We start from the raw sequence: 16,748 nt of genomic DNA, 5'->3' as shown, positions 1-16,748 counted from the left end.
TTGTGTATGCTCTGTTTCTTGCTGCTTAGGTGACCCTCAGATTATGAAGCTGCATTCAACAAGTGTGAGCAGCAGTGCAGTTTCCTCCATGATAGGGAGAAATGAATCATCACAGAAATGCTGTAGAAGTAATGGTGTCAAAAGACTTCTAACTGTAATCGTTCTTGGAGCTTATGGGGCCTTTTGTCTTTTTTTTGTTGTTGCAGAGAATTTATGGCAAATACCTACGAGCAGAGAGCTTTCGGAAAGCTCTCATATATCAGAAAAAATATTTGCTGCTGTTACTAGGCGGATTTCAGGAGTGTGAAGAAGCCACACTGGCCCTCATAGCACGGATGGGTGGACAGCCCTCCTACACAGACCTCGAAATCATCACCCATCATTCTAAGGGTTTTACACGATTTCGCTCTGCGGTCAGAGTGTCCATCGCAATTTCAAGGTAAAGGGAAGGAAGTTACATTTTGAACAGGTGTGACTCTGCAGTTTAATAAAGGCTTTTCTAGCTCTCTAGTGAAATCTAGAACTCATTGTGTTCCATCCTGTTTAAATGGTACATTTAAACAGGATGGATTTATTCATACCTATAGGTAGATACTGCGTAGGGTAACAAGTTGAGAAGAGCATGGTAAATTCTGTAATAGGAATAAGAAGTATGATTGTATTTGAAAAGGGTTCTGTATTTGATAATCACTGATGGAGTGTACTGGATAAAGTCATAATATTAAAAAAAAAAATTATTATCAATTCTAGGGATTGCATTTATTTGCAAAGGTTTTATCTGCAACTTCATTTCCTTTAAAGATTAAATTCTTACATATAATGCAGATTTAGGAACTAATTTTCTCCGTCTAGGCAGTCCTTTGAATTTCACAAGACTAAGGATGAGCAGGAATCAACAAGGAAGAAAAAGTAAAGTTCATTACAACATAGTACTACCGTGTTGTAACAAACCTTCTTCACAAAGGTTTGAATCCCCAAGCACTTCTGCTTGCTATTGTTCTGAGCCTTGTGCATAGTATGAATTCAAGGAACTATTCATGTACCTATTGTAAGTGAGGTTTTTACTCATAGCACTCTGCAGTTGCAGTTTTGGGACTGCAACAGGGCAAAAAATTATAATTAATATAATAAGTATATTATTATATAAATATAATTAAATTATAAATAAATTATTATAATAAGTATAATTTTAACATGCTGATGCACTGTTGTTTAGGTGCTTGAGCCATTTGCTGTCCACTTCAACCTATGCAGCACCTCTGGAATTACTGGAATTGCAGAGGTGAAGCTGAAAGCAGGCTTGGACAAAAGATGGTCTTTCTTAGGGATGTGTATAAGGATGTTTTCTATTTGATATTCAGGTTTTAGACACTCATCCATTAATTTTTGCTTGTTCAAGAAATTCTTATATCTCCTAGAATACAAGGAGCAGATTACTTTTATCAGACTATTTCATTTATCCTGAAGCTGTTGTTTTTTAATTTGAAATGCAGAATGAAGTTCTTGGTTCGTCGATGGCACAGAGTTACAGGTCCTGGTATTCTGAGTATCAACAGGGATGTCTTTAGCCAGAACACAGGTAAATCAGAGTCCAGTAATGACTGAAGAGATGGTATTTACAAGTCACACCACTGCTTAATTGAGATGGTTTTTAATTTATATTTTTGTCTTGTGGAATGAATGGGGGCTGTTCCCCCTTCCTTTTGCTGTAATTGCTTGGATTAATCTATTTCTCAGTTTTCTGAGTTTCCATGCTCAGCACAGACACTAACCTATTTGCTTTCTCTTCAGTCTCGTTTTACTCCATCGTTTGTGAGATTTAAAAAAATATGGAAGCTTTCCCTATGGAGTGTGTTCATGAAAGCAATTTTAGCTGCGTCATTGGAGTTTTTCTAGGAGATCTGCACCTTGGCCTTCTCCTCAGAACAAAAGCTTGTCATTCTTTTGTTATAGCTTAAAGTCTGGGAAATAATGGTTTTCTGATTGCTTTTTTGCAGGAATCTAAGGAGAATCAGAAGCTTATGATTTACTGACTGTCTAGGGCTGCACTAAAACCCTTGCTCAGTCTGTCAGTTTTCTCATTAACTTCAGTGAGGCCAGAGTTTCACCTCTGCTTTTCCCTGAGGGAGTCTGAAAGGGGTCTACATTTGTTAAATACTATTTTTGTGATATGCAAACAGAAAACTCACATTTGAGATTCTCAGTAAAGTGCAAAAGGTGTGGGGGGTTTTTTGGTGTTTGTTTTGTTTTGTTTTGTTTTAGTTTTCAAGATGTTGCTTTTTCTATTTCTAGGTAATGAATTACGGCCTGATTCATTCTCTGGTGGCATGGATCTTTATGGAGAACAAAGACATTCCTATAGATCCAGGTCAGGCATGGAGTCTCCTAGATCTCCTGTAAACTTTCAACATACGTACGTTTTATTATTATTCTCTGTCAGACACTGTTTAACTAAATGAAAGCATCAGTGTTTACTGCTAAGGTTTGTAATCTTTGATGCCGTAAGATTTAACTTTTTTGTAAGGATATATAAAGAATTATGTCTCAGGCATTCAGGGTGCGATTACTTATCACCTGATCAAGGCCAAAGCTTGCACACTTCTGAAGTCTGGTTTGCGCCACGTTCTCGGAACTGGCGGAGATCCTGGATGGAGCTGTGCTTACCTACACCTGTAGGGTCTGGGCTTTGCGACCCAGCAATCCTGCCCACCCTGCTGGTTGGCAGCAGTGTGCTGTGGACAGGGGCTGCTGCAGGTGCCCTCAGCCAAAGGAAAGCAAAAGCAGGGCCGCCCACTGTGGCTGAGGTCACCTGCTTACTGTGGGCAGGGAGGAATTGCTGCAGCCTCAGGAAGCTCCTTGGCAACTCCACTGCTTGTTCTTGATCACATCTCTTTAGTTGGCTGCCCTAAGCTGTGATACCAGAGATATCAGTGAGTCAGACGCCTGTGAAACTGGCTATTCTTCATCAGGGGCAATGTTTTATGAGTGCCATCAGCCTTTGATGAGCTTATATGAAGTTGTGAGCTCACATCTTCACTGAATATCAGATTCGAGCAATTTTGGTTTTTCATTTTCATGTACATTTATTCATTATCATTCATCTGTATAATCTTAGTTTGTGATGACTTTAACAGTTTACATGGAAAAACCCCTTTAATCTATTATAGCCACTGTTGGCTTTTACTTATAGAGAATAATGACAAGAGGTAGAATCCTGTAAAGGTGGTGGTGTCCTTGTTCACATAAGCTTCTTAATAGAAAGCAAAGTTTCACCTACCATGGCTTCTGCTGCAGTCTCAATAGGAATTTGCTGGTCAGTCTCCGTCCCATAGAAATGCAGCAACAAATCAAGTGTAGTAAAGAAGAGTGGGCAGAGTGGTTTCTCTTGGGGAGGCAGTATGATGGCTTGGGCAATATATGGCAGGGAGATTAAATAGGTATGATGTGCTGGCTACCACATGGGTAAGCTAAGGGACATGCAGGCCAGGCCATAAGGTATCCCTACCTACAGTATTCTGCTGTGTCTGCTGATACTTTTACTTGAAATTTCACTTTCTGACAATGTGTGTGTTGTTCTGCCTCCAGGTTCCATGGGATGCACGCTGATTTAAACCCAGTCTCTTTCACCTGTTCTCAACTGCAGAACTACGATCCCGAAAGAGCTCTGACAGATTACATCCACAGGCTGGAGGCACTACAGAAGCGACTTGGAAGCGTGCAGTCAGGTAAGGGCTCAGGTAGCCCTCCCTGTGGCTCCTGGGAGCACAAGGCACACTTCCAAGTGTGTGCTGCTTCTCTCAAAATAACATACAAACAACAACTTTGATTGTAGGCATTTTCAGCCTTAAGAGGCATTTTTCTGATCTGTAGCTCCTTTTGTGCTGCAAAAGGAGTACATCAAAAAAATTGTCAGAACAATGGGATGGAATTTATCAACCTTGATTTTTGAAGTTACTGTGCTGAAGTCTTACTTCAGCACAAAATCCATCATTTGGAGAAGCTTTGTTTTTGAAAGATTTGACCTTTAAAGGTCCCTTCCAACCCAAACTATTCTGTGATTTTCCATGTAAAATCTTTCAAGCTTATTCAGCTGAATGTCACTGGTGCATCTTGATATACTTGTTCCAAGTAATCTTGATGAAAATTTTTCTCCATCTTACAGGTTCAACATCATACACTCAGTTGCACATGGGTATGAGAAGATAATAATACCCTTCAACATGTCCATCACTGGCAGTGATGCTAACAGATTGCCTTCTGTAAAATCTGTGCTCTTTCCATGCTTTTGTACAACGTGTATATTGTGGGACCAATATGAACACAGCTATACGATTGTATACAGTTCCATCCTGGCACACCCACATAGACTGGGATTTATGTATGTAGGCACTTTGTGTTCATAGGGGAAAAAAAAAAACAACCAAACAAAAAAAAACTCCAAACAAACAAAAAACCCAAAAAAATCCCCCCCAACCCAAAACAAAAAACCCCCACCATTAAATTACATGTATATTTGTGGAATGCTAATTTAAATGATTAACTTATGAAGTGTGTATTTATGAAAAGGGTGCGAAGATGAAACTTGTGTATTAATTAAATTGAGCTACATTCAGCAAAGTTTACTTGCACTTTTTCTGGCAAGGCTACTGAAATTACATTGATTCTCGTAATATTTGCTACTGGCAGTGCAGACAGAATATCACTTGTAGAGACCTATTTTTGTAATGGTAGAAGTTTTGAATTTTATCGGTATTTTGTCAAAGTACTGAAATAAAGATGACTTCATGCTTCTAAGTGTGTTCAAGAACTGCTCCCTTATTCACACGGAACAGGTTGTTCCTGCCTGTGCTCCTAATTGTAGTGGCTGCAGCTTTACTTTTTACAGATTCCAAAGCACTGCTACTAAAGAGAAGGACAGGTACGAGCCTGGTTTCTGCAGTTCCTGGTCACATCTGACAGGGCTGGAAGAGAAGATCCTGCACTCCCTCAGCTGCCATGACTGATACAAACACAAGGTTTCGTAAGTGAGTTCAGACCAGGAAAGACAGGACAAAGCTCTTGCTACACTGATAAAGGGGGGAGGGAGATCTTAGCATGACTAATTCAAGTTGCTTTATTACAAATTTACTTACGAGAGCTTTCCAAAAAGAACTGACAGAGTTGGGCACAGAGAACTTCCCCAAGAGGTTTGTTTATAAATTTAATTCAAAATTCACATGAGGCAGACTCATTACCATTTATCAGCACCACTTTTGAACCAAATACCATTTAACAATCCTGCATAATTGGTCCATCAGTACCAAACTGGACAACATTCAGCTATTTCATTTAATTTGTGACCCTTTATACACAAACATTTACAAAATTCATGGTTTTGTATCACATTACTTTCACACTGTACATCCAGCTTCCAGAGATCTCTATTTTCAAAACTTTTTTTTAGAGATTCATTGCTTTCTGAACCTAAGCATTTTACCACTACTTCAAGTTAGACAGTTAAATGACATTCTTGAACTTACCTGTGAACATTTTGCACTCTGCCTACTACTTAGCTGTAAGATTTTATTAAATCAGCCAAGACCATCCCTCACTTGCCTGGAACAGAATCATAAATGCCAAAGGAAGAGCACCACCAAGTGCATTCCCCTGTAGTGCCCATTCCCTGGTGGATTAACGGTAATTGAGTGCAGAGGTAAGGTATTCAGCCTTGCCCCTTAATTATCTGGGGAAAGTAATCTTTAATTATTTTTCAAAAGTAAAAAAGTTCCACTTGTAGAAATCACTTATTTCTTCATTAAAGAGCTGGCATGCATCTTAAAAGTGTTACACCAATAAAAAAGACACTTTTGCTTTAAAAACACAATGAGAAAGTTGTAGAACAAGCAATTATACACAGCAGCAGTAAATGGTGGGGGCAAACAAAACAGATCCAAAAACTTTGCATTTCGTAGATGACTTTTGCTTTCCTAACAGTAGATGCAACAGCTTCCATTTGCCACTCATTCTGTCACAATTTTATTCCAAAGTCTGTTAGTTCACACAACTTAGATTAGTAAGGCTTTAGGACCAGAATTTACAGTGACCTCCTCTTATATCTGATAACGGGGTTGTTAGGTGTGTGTATCATTGTTGTATAATTTATAGTTGGAAAATAGTCATTGATGAGATCAAATTCATACAAACGAAGCAAAGTAGACCAAATAGTCTTAATTTGAACATAAGCAAAGTTTTCTCCAATGCAGCGATGACGGCCTAGAGGGAAAGCCATAAAATGCAGTTAGAAATTTTTGTTATTAAATCCCCTTTCACAAACCAGCTAACTTTAAAAGTTTTATGCAGACAGTAGTTGCCCCTTTCTAAACAGTCTGAGGCTCTGATGTTGGACATAACCCATTCCATAACTTCACTCAAGTCTCTATTTTTCTAAGCTCTTACTGCATAAAACAGATGAGTAAGTGGAATGAAATTGTGTTGTTCTGTCCCCACTAGAAATCATTAATTTATGTACTAGCAGAGAAGCGTTTGCAACACTGAGAAATGAGATCAACTCTAACCGCATTGTGACAATAATCTCAAGATGACTCTGCAGATTTTTGCTCTGCCTAAAACTGACCTTGTAATACCAGGTTTTACCTTGACTTGACTTGAAGAGATTTGAATCAAACATCATACATGCTAACCTAAAGATGTGTTTTGATTACTGCTCTGAGTGATACATACAGCTATGACTAACGCAAAACTATTCACTTAATTCTTTTAACAGCACTTCCAAAAAAAAAAAAAAAAAACCATTCAGGCAGGAACAGAAAGAAAAAAACCTCTTCTCAGATGCTACAGTGTGGGGAGGTGCTGTACGAGGTGACTGGTATGAGCCACCTCAGCACGCCCTTACTCAGGAAGGTGTTGCATTCTCTTACTCACCAGCGCCAAAAGGAATGTATGCAAATTTCTCTCCAGCTGCTGGGTTTTCTTGGAGATACCGGTCAGGCTTGAAGTCTAGAGCATCATTCCAGGAGTCTCTGAGTCTGTGGTTAACAGTAGGAGATACACAGACCTGATGGCCAGGGGGAATATTGTATCCAGCAACAGTCTACAAGAAAAGAGACAAGACCCTACACGTCACAAAATGTCTCCACTTTTCCTTTAAAAGTGTTGCCTGAAGTGTTGCATCATGAGGCTTAAATTTCAAAAGAGATTTTGGCTAAGGCCATTTAAAATTAATGCAACCTAACACTTTCTCTCTTGCTTGTACAGGTCACAATGTTCAAGTAGTTCCAGGAACCTTTCAGCTCATTTAATAAGGCTGGCAATTCTACAGGAGGTTTAAAAAAAAACCCAAACCTTAAAATTGAGAGCCTTTGTCATTGGAGGGACATAATTCAAAAAAATTACTTGACTTATTTGACTTGGTATCTTATTTGTACAAGCAACAAGTTTTCTTTCAGATTTCCTAGCTTGTATTAAGTGCATGCCAAATTTTTCCATGATAGGTATCAAAAATACCTGGCAAACAAGAAATAGCTTTAAATGGTGGCACCAAACTAAGCTTAAGTAAAACTGATAGCTACAAGAAAGGGTCAGTTTTGCTGCATGTTCCTAGGTCCCCTCAGAGCCTGCCCTTCTCCAGGCCAAAAAAACCCTGTTCCCTCAGCCTCTCACCACAAGTGCTGCAGCCCCCAACCATCTTTGTGGCCCTCTGCTTGCTTCACTCCATCAACGTCTGGCTTTCTGGGGGCTGGAGGGGTCTGAAACTGGCCACAATTCCTGATGAAGGTAACAAATGCCAAGTTCAAGGTATTAATTCCTTTCATCAATCAACTCTGACTACACTACCACTGACAGAACCCCAGGCGACCATCAGCTTTCCTCCCTGCCAGCAAACACTGCTCATTTGTGTTTCCTTCGGCCATCTGAGGTACCTCTGATCTGGCCTGTGCTGCTGCAGCAAAGTTAGCTCCGAAAAGTGTCCTCACCTGGGGAGTTCTGGCCATTCTCATCATGGTCATTATAGGGGGTCTGAGCCTTAAAGTTTCTTTTAGACAGCGATCCAGCAAACTGAGATCCTTGAGCTGAAAAAATGGAGAAAATTACACATCAAAATATAGCCAAGTTTATTCAACACAAACAAAATGCCATTTTATATCATTTAAAAACAAATTTTAAAAAATAATTAAAAAAAAGAGTAAGCAGCTCATATTTACATGTACTTTATGAGCTACGTTTTTTTTTCTATTTGATTCAATTAAGAAGGAAAAAAATTTCTGACCAGTGGAATCAAATATAACTAGTTTCTTACTGATCTGTTTCCTGAGTATTTTCTGTTGCCTAATTAAAGAACAAGGTCACACAGCATCACTTTCTTTAGTGGGAATATGAGGATCTTCCTCCTCTACAGAACTACCATTTCTTAAACAGAAATAGAAACTGTAATTTCTTTAATGAACACTGATGAAAGAAACAGTATCAAGCTGAAAATTTACCTGGACAGGAAGAGAGGAGGAGATGTACTGGCAAACAGTGTTATCACAGTTATTATTCTGTCACAAAGCCTATGACTCTATTTCATGTCTGTTGATTTTTTAACTTTTTTAAATACCAAGCAGAAATAAGATAACATACAAACCTGGTCATAAGTTAAGGGTGGCAAGTCATCCCCACAAACTGCTTTCTGTTCGGCATAGCACTGTTCCTGTATGGATTTGTCTCTGGCGAGGAAGAAGCCAAGCCAGGCACTGGTGGTGGAGGACGTGTGCTGCCCTGCCAGCAGCAGCCCAATCAGCATTCCAGCTATCTCATCATCCGTCAGCGGGCGCCCATCCCTAGATCAGAGGGAGTTATGTTAGAGATTCACTTGGTCATGCTTCCAGTTACAACAGCATTTACAATTTCTTCTAATGTTCTTCTGTCTCCTGCTACCCTTTTGTTGCCTACCCTAAATGGAGCGGCAAAAGGTTTAGGGATAGCGAGAAGGGAGGACAGAGGGAAAGAGACTTTCAGGAGCCTTAAAGAAAATCATTCCCCAACAGCCAGCAAAGAGAAAGGAAGTAACCTCAGCACCCTCGTAACCACTGATGAAAATCTCAGAAATCTGAATAACCATTGACAAATTTTAAAGCTGTTTTTAAGAACACAGCTAGGACCAACTGCTGGCAACAAAACCAATTCAGAACATCAGGGAGTATTTCCTGGGTTTTGGAAGAGCTCAAAGCTAAAGTAAAATATCTATAAATTGACAAGTCTCCAAACCCTTGGCTTACTTGTATGAAGCATCAAGTAGAGTTTGGAGCATGTCATCCTCCTTCTCCTCAGACTTCCGACGTTTCTGGATAACTTTGTAGAAGATATTCTTTATTTCTCTGTGTGCTCGATCTCGACGTCTGTGATTCAAAACACTTCTGTTAGCAACTTCATACCTAAAATGCTCATGAGGATTTATTGGGATGTCTAGAATAGCTTACAAACAAGAAATGGTGGGGGTGGAGGACAATCCAAACAACAAATGATGCTTAGACAAAATGCTTAAGTTGCTTCATCTGTTATTCCTGGTACCTGAAGCTCGGCAGAGGTAGCCAACCTGGCAGAAGCCAGGCAGCATGAGTAAAACCCCCATCCAGATCGGCATACAGCTGAGCCACCTTCTCATTCAGCAAGCTTCTGATTTCTTTCCCATGTAAGCAATGACTTGCTGTCAAAATGATAAGTTCCGAAAGGGCTTCAAACAGGTCTGAGGAAAGATTTGAAAAACATTACTGAAGATGCATCTCATTTGAGATGTCATGTTTTACAGGTCATTCTTCATTTTTATTTTGCAGAAGAAAAAAATAAGTAACTGGACACAGATTAATAATGTAAAATAGAGTTTTAGATTGTTTGACTAGGAGAATGAAGCATCCAATTTAAAATTTCTATATGTCTATGAAGTGTCTCTTCAAAAAACTTTTTAATTAGATCACTGATTTCAACACCTTTTCTCTAAGGTATTTCTTTCTAGAAATTTTTCTAGCAGAGATAGCAATCCTTCCAAAGCAATCCATGCATCACAAGCTCAATCTTTTATAAATATAAGTGAAATCATACAAAAAATTAAACCTGAAATCCAAATCCATGGGAAACCAGTTAGTTTTGCTGCTCACTGAATTATTTTTATATAATAGTACTTACATATTTAAATATCAAATTATATATTACCATGTTATTGACTATATTACCATGTTATTTACTATATAAATGATATACTTTCAAAATATTTCAATATATTAAAATAATACATACATTTAATGTATTGAAATACATATGCTTAAATAAATAATACTTCTGACACTGTTATGCAGCTGGGGGCTTGCAGCAAGGGGGATGGTGTATGTCTAATAGGCTAGTTGAGAATGGGAAATAAAAAACAAATTTCACTTAGATCACTAACCTAACCATATCAGCTTTAGGAATGCAATTTTTCAGTGTAGAAGGTCCCTGAGCTTAAGATCTCCAGCACAGGCTCTGGGGAGTCAGAGCAGCAGCTTTTCCTAGGGACTAGGAAGTGATGTCGTGCAAAATGATCACAAGAGGTGTGCTGTCTGTGAGCTAAGAAAGCAAAACTAAGACAGTTCTTCATTTTTTTCAGTAATTTTCTGAGCAGCTTTTTTCTCCAATAGCCTTAAATTTTATTTTAAACCTGCATTTTGCTTCTTCTGATGTTCAGTACACTTTTACCTATGTAATTTTTAATCTCTTTAATGTTGCAGTACATCATTTACAAAAAACACACTGCATTGACCTTAATTCCTTCCCAGAAAACAGGAGGAAAAATGCATCTGATATTGCTTACTTTTCTCTCCACTCTCTCCCCATGCTTTGAAATATTCCTTTGTTTCTTTTTCAATCACAGATACATGCTGTTTAAACTGGGCAATGTTTAGCCCAGTTTTGAGCATCTTCTTCTGTTCCAAAAATACCTAAAAGGAACAAAGACAGAAAAGCATTCAGTACAAGGATCATCATATTAACATAATTAAAACTTATCAGCATTTGTACTATAAGAACATCCAGAAATAAATAGGGATTATAATTAGGACTGCAAGGTACAGCACTTCCTCAAATATAAGTAGTAGGTAATATTCTGTTTTTCACCTTCTTTGTTTTTCAAGCAACAGTTTAGAAATGTCCAAGTAAAATAATAGCTGAAAGGAGCTGTGGTTCTCTCTTTTGCAGTACCAAAACAAAAAATTATTTTTGTATCTTCGTTAAGCTTAATCCCTGAAGATACAAGATGCATTCAAGGTTGAAATATGAATCACCCTTTAGATATATAATCACAAACATAATCAGCCCTGTCCTTGCAAAGTCCAGATTCAGCCTGTGTTGTTAGGTGGCCTCCTTCTTTCTCTCCCCCTCCTGTCTTCTCTCAGGCAGTCATACCTCACTCCTGGACTAGACATGACCCTTTCTTTTACAAAGCCGTTTGATCACTGTCCAAGAGGTCAGACACAGAAGCAGGAGGCAAGCTGCTTCCTAGGAAAACAGTGAGCTTCGCACGCCTCTCACCTCTTCTGCTTTGTATACACTCAAAGCTAATAAACCTACTGGTGAAAAGCCCTTTCTTAGATGAGAACCACTCAATGAACTGACAGGACATCGACTCAGAAAATTAAATATTAGATTTTTAAGCCCAAATTATGAATGAGGCATCTGTCCTATCTGTACTATAAAGTTACTCACAGAACAAAAGGCATAAAAAGAAAGGTTACTTCCTAAAAACTTCTCTTTTGAGAATGCAGTTGGGACCCCAGAAGTCTCTCTGAGGGTACACATGCCACGCAGCAAAGAGACAAGCACATTTTCCCTTGCAACACGCTAGCCAATCTCCAGCTTGATGGAGACAGGAATAACACAGGAGTGAACACATCCTCTGCCATTTCAGCTCCTCTTGGGAAACTGTCTCCAAGAGGCTTGGAGTGAGGAAACAAAGAGTGAATATGAGTCGATACATGCATCAATGAGGCTATACAGATTTATAGAGAGAGAGACTATGCATATTAACAATTACCAGAATCACTGGTAAATAAGCAACTTCTTCATTTTAAAGAGTAAAGGGGTGGTTCTTCTAAACATGTGACTGAAAGTCACTGACAGAATGAAGAGATACTTAAAAGCTTAAGCAGAGAGAAGGGAGTCTCGAAGTTTGGGATGATCCATCAACTGTAGAATGCCAGTGAAATTTTCTGTGGCTCTCTAAATGCCTTCCCATTAGATGTCTGAAATGAAATGGTGGTGGTAACACTATGCAAAAAACCAGCTCACCTCTATCAGAATGCATTCCAGCCACAACTGAGCATACCTACCTTCACAGAGGGAAACTAGAAATAATCAGTGTATGTCAATAGTAAAGTCCCTGCATCTCCCTGCTGTAGAAAAAAATAATCTTTTCGTGGAAAAAAGGCAATTTGTGGAAACATTTTTTCATGGAAAAAGGGCAATTTTCTGAGGAACCTGAATCTGCAGAAAAAATAAGGAAAAAGTCCTTCTGGTATCAAAGACATAAATTAAATAGACTTATCCACAGACACCCAAGGCTTACTGAGTAATATGAAAAGATTATTCTCTTGACTAAAACAGGAGTCAAACACATTCTAGGGGAAAAAAAAAACCTAGGGTAACCCTGCAAAAAGACTTCATTTCAGAAAAGGAAAAAAAAAAAAAAGCTGTATATGGTGGACTTTTGAGGTAGGAGGCCTTAATCATCCCTATATGCCTGAGGTACACAGTTGTAAAAAAATGTCCATTTCCAAGGAGCTTACTGAAAGTTCTATAAAACTCCTGACAGATGAGATTAGATCCCATCAAAGCACTAGCCCTTGAATTAAGACATTCAAATCTATCCACAAACTGTAGAGCATGAAAGCAGAAGTCAAAACAGCTGTAACAAGCGGGCAAACTTTCACAGAATTAAGGACAAACCATCACCTTTCAGTTTCAAGCAGACATCCTGTGACAGAATCCAAAGAAGCAGCACAACACAGTGACAATCTGGCCAATTTAGCAGTCTGTGTCTGATTGACAGACACTTTTTCTGGAACTAGTATGTACCAGAGAGGAACATGAAAGATGTATTGCAGAGAATCATGCACCCTCTGCACTCCAGGAGCTGCAAAAGGGATTCACAACTCCATCCCTGACTTCTCGGGAAAGATCTCCCTACTATGGGAACTGGTAGAAACAAGTCTGTTAGAACGGCTCCACTTGTGGAAGAGCTCTCGTAGGACACAAGGCACAGTCTCCTACTTGCTGTCCAGGCTGCAGTCCTGCTAGTTTCATTCTCAACAGGAGGAGCTATGCAAATCCATCAAGTGCAAAAAAGCCCACCACCCAACCAACCAATCCTTACACCAAACTTTTGTAACACTGCCAATCCACAATTTAGTACTTCCTGACAAAGCAAGAGACAACCAAGTTCGCCCTTCCTTATTTACAAAGTAGCAAGATGTTGGTAGTCAGATGTATAGGAGATTCCCAAAAGAACTGGGTAAGAACACCACACATACTTTGTGGATCACGGCAAAATGCAGGTGTGGAGGCGAAGTGAATAATGATGACTGCTCCTAAGCCACATAATTTATAGGGCAGCAATCACCCCAGTAGGTAGGGAAGAACGAAGAGGCACGCTAAGGAGGAAAAGAACTGATGGTCACAGAAACTATTACCAGTCAAATAACTGGCATTTATACACACAAAATCAGGCCAAAACTAAAAATCAAAAAGTACCACAGTGGTGTTTCTGCCACAGAGTCCCAGTGGAGCAAGTCTCTCCACAGAAAAGTTCCCTTCTGCAGTTTGAGAGTCTGACATAACAGCCCACGCTCCCAAACAAGAAAGCCGCCAACGCTTAGCTCAGACGCAATGGTACGTGACACAGCTTCTGTGCTTCCATGCAGACTGTATTCTGCAAACACATGCAGAATGACTTTTGCCTGGGCAAGGCAAACCTTGTGGTACAAACTATTAAATTATTACTTCCATGTCTAGGTTTGTCTGGCATTAAATGAAAAGTTATCACTCTTAAAAGCTGTCTCAGAAAGAAAAACCTAAAGTTGCCTGGAAAGGAAAAATCGTCTGCAGTCAGTGGTGGCTGCAAGGGAAGGAAAAAGTGACTCACTTACTAGTTTTTCCTCTGTGATTAGATGGTTTCAAGAACAAAATATAACACCCAGACTGAACAATGGCCAGGTGGTAAAGAAAGCAACGTGAACATGCTCAGTCTTGATTATACAAATGAGACTATTTACCTACTGCAATATGCCAGAATTGTATATGAACACACAATCCCATCATACAGAGCCAAGAGCTCAGGGCTGCTTACTCAGAAGTCAAATTACACTACGTTTCTGTTCATCTGATCTTTAAAATACATACCGCATTAGGCACATCATAAGCAACTCCTTTTCCAAAAACTGGTGTAGTTAAGCGGGAATATACATCCTCTGCATTCAAATCTTCATTTTTACTGTTGAACAGTAGAGCAGCAGCATCACTACCCAGTAAGTAAGTGAACGTCTTGCCAACCATAGTGAAACTGAACACAGGTCCATACTTAAAAAAAAAACCAAAGCAACAATTTATTTTAACTAAGAACACAAATCATTAAATCCCTATCTGTGTACAGTCTTCCATAAATTACTTTCTCTCCTAAGAAGTATCCACAGATTTAATAAAGATATAAAAATTTTAAACCACATTTAAATTCTGTTCTCAATACACTTACTATATCTAATGTTATAATGAACATATGTGATCTTGCACATTTTGAAACCATTTAAAAAACATAAATAAAAGATCAGTGACACTACAAAAACTAGAGGGAAATGACAGCACATACTGCCTCCAGCAATCTACAAACACTATCTCAAAAAAATCTGGATTTGGAGTTACGCATAGGTAATTAAGAGCAAATAAGGTTTTAAAATTTAAAAGTCATCTCCAGCAGACCTTCATGCAGAATCTAATTTCATTGGAATTAATGACTTAGTTAATTTCTTTTGGGTTGTTACAGTATAAAAGCTACTGAGGTTTACCAGCCCTTTTAACATCAGCAAGGCCTTAACATTCATCAAGTTGCCTCAGAGCTGATCAGCTACATTCCAGCCTGGTCACAGATTAGTAAAAAATGTGATTCAAAGATACCAATTAAGGCAGAAAATAATGTCATTAAAATGGTTTTTTTAATTAACTTGTGAGCCAGCTACGAGTATTACCCAAATATACAAACATATCTTTTACACATGAATTACAAGAGAGAGCTCAGAAAACACTACTTCTCTAAAAACAGTGTACATAAAGAGATCTGAAGATACCAGAGCTTACTGTGCGCACTCTGTTCTATATTCAAGGTGGTAAGTGAGAATGAATTGATTTTAAACAGGCTCCAGAGAGAGAACTTGATAGATACACAAAAATATTTTAGCATATGCTCAGCCAGTCATGTGGGAAAACATACTTTGTCATAAGCATTTTCCAAAAATTCAATGGGACTTTTTCCAAATGCGATGGCATGTCCAAGGAAAGGGATGCCTGATGAAATAAAAGGTGGGTATTTCTGAGGAAGAAAGAGAAAAATAATTATTGACTTTTCTTCAGAGAGTATCGTAGAATCACAGAATAACAGAATACTCTGACTTGGAAGGGACCCACAAGGATTGAAGTCCAAGTCCTGGCCCTACACAGAACTGGCCCAAGAGTCACACCATGTGCCTGAGAGCACTGTCCAAAGGCTTCTGGAACTCTGGCAGGCTTGGTGCTCTGACCACTTCCCTGGCATGTCCCAGTGCCCAAAAGTAATAAAATCATATCCATTTATATAAAAACTAACTGCAGAGAAGGTTTTATACATGTTTGTTTAAACTCTTTTGTGAAAAGGCCGACATTGGACAACTGATTATTTTGTTTTTAACTGAGCCACATTTGAAAGCAGCAAGGATTAAAATAAAGTGAATGCGATTAAGATTCTTGTATGCCGCCTCTGAAAGGTACTGCAGTTGAAACGAAGGCACTCAGAAACAAAACGGCGTTGACGGCTGGTTAAACAGCGTCCCCAAAGCACCCAGCTTCAGGTTAGGAAGGGGTTTACAGATAAACGGGCGCCTTCTTTTAAGCTCCATCGATGAGACAGCATCGGGAACGGCCTTTGCCCCTGCAAGGTCTGAGCGCCTCCGCCTCCCGCGGAACCAACCAGCGGGGCCGAGGGCGAAACAACCGCAACTCCCGCCAGAAACCGCCCAGGGGATGCTGCTGGAAACGCTCCTCGCTTTCCTGAGCCCACTCCCACACACTTGGATTCCACCACCCCTTCCCCTGCGCTCCCAAGAAGGGCAGTCCCGAGGGGAGCGCATCTCTGCTTCCCCGCCCGCACCCGAAGGGAGAGCGCCCTTCTCCCCGTCCCGCTGCCCCGCGGGGACCTACCCCCGTGGGAAAGCGGCGGAGCCCGCCGGGTCCCCTGCCCGGCCCGTCGCCTCTCCCTGGCCCCACCGCCCCCCAGCCCTTACCTTCTGGTCGGCCCCGAGGTGGCGCCGGTACCCCAGCTGGAACAGGTACCCGAGGCTGAGCGCGAAGGCGGAGGCTGCCAGCACCAGGGAAAGGGGGTTGCCGACGGCCACCCGCTCCAGCAGGGACCTGCCGACCTCCATCAGGCTCAGCATCTCCTCACCCACCGCCGCCATCCGCCGGGGCTCGGCTCGGCGCCGCGGGACAAGGCAGGGCGGGGC

General features: G+C 40.1%; 2 protein-coding genes across 7 annotated transcripts in view; one reads left to right on the top strand and one right to left on the bottom strand.

Annotated features, from left to right (window-relative positions):
• AKAP9 (A-kinase anchoring protein 9) overlaps positions 1-4,794 on the top strand; it is a 112,467-nt gene extending 107,673 nt beyond the window's left edge. For 5 of the 6 annotated variants that reach the window (XM_050333706.1, XM_050333698.1, XM_050333737.1 and 2 more), the window contains 5 exons: positions 207-439; positions 1,494-1,579; positions 2,293-2,413; positions 3,586-3,725; positions 4,163-4,794. In XM_050333706.1, coding sequence (XP_050189663.1) covers positions 207-439; positions 1,494-1,579; positions 2,293-2,413; positions 3,586-3,725; positions 4,163-4,206 — 624 coding nt within the window. In that variant the 3' untranslated portion in view covers positions 4,207-4,794. The remainder of the gene's footprint in view (positions 1-206; positions 440-1,493; positions 1,580-2,292; positions 2,414-3,585; positions 3,726-4,162) is intronic. The other variant, XM_050333723.1, reaches the window with a different exon arrangement.
• A 393-nt stretch (positions 4,795-5,187) lies between these two features.
• Positions 5,188-16,732, bottom strand: LOC126649529 (lanosterol 14-alpha demethylase). Its single transcript, XM_050333752.1, has 10 exons — positions 16,530-16,732; positions 15,485-15,583; positions 14,404-14,580; positions 10,823-10,949; positions 9,550-9,724; positions 9,258-9,377; positions 8,624-8,819; positions 7,974-8,069; positions 6,922-7,090; positions 5,188-6,252 (listed from the first exon to the last, which is right to left on the bottom strand). Exons 1-10 carry the CDS (start codon positions 16,701-16,703, stop codon positions 6,074-6,076), a joined length of 1,512 nt encoding a protein of 503 aa, XP_050189709.1. The 5' UTR covers positions 16,704-16,732; the 3' UTR covers positions 5,188-6,073.
• Between the last annotated feature and the right edge of the window lie 16 nt (positions 16,733-16,748).

The sequence above is a fragment of the Myiozetetes cayanensis genome, unplaced genomic scaffold (assembly GCF_022539395.1).
Source record: "Myiozetetes cayanensis isolate MyiCay16 unplaced genomic scaffold, myiCay2020 scf1, whole genome shotgun sequence".
Classification (NCBI taxonomy): Eukaryota; Metazoa; Chordata; class Aves; order Passeriformes; family Tyrannidae; genus Myiozetetes; species Myiozetetes cayanensis.
The sequence above is the reverse complement of the archived record's forward strand: the minus strand, read 5'-3'. Positions and strand labels throughout refer to the sequence as shown.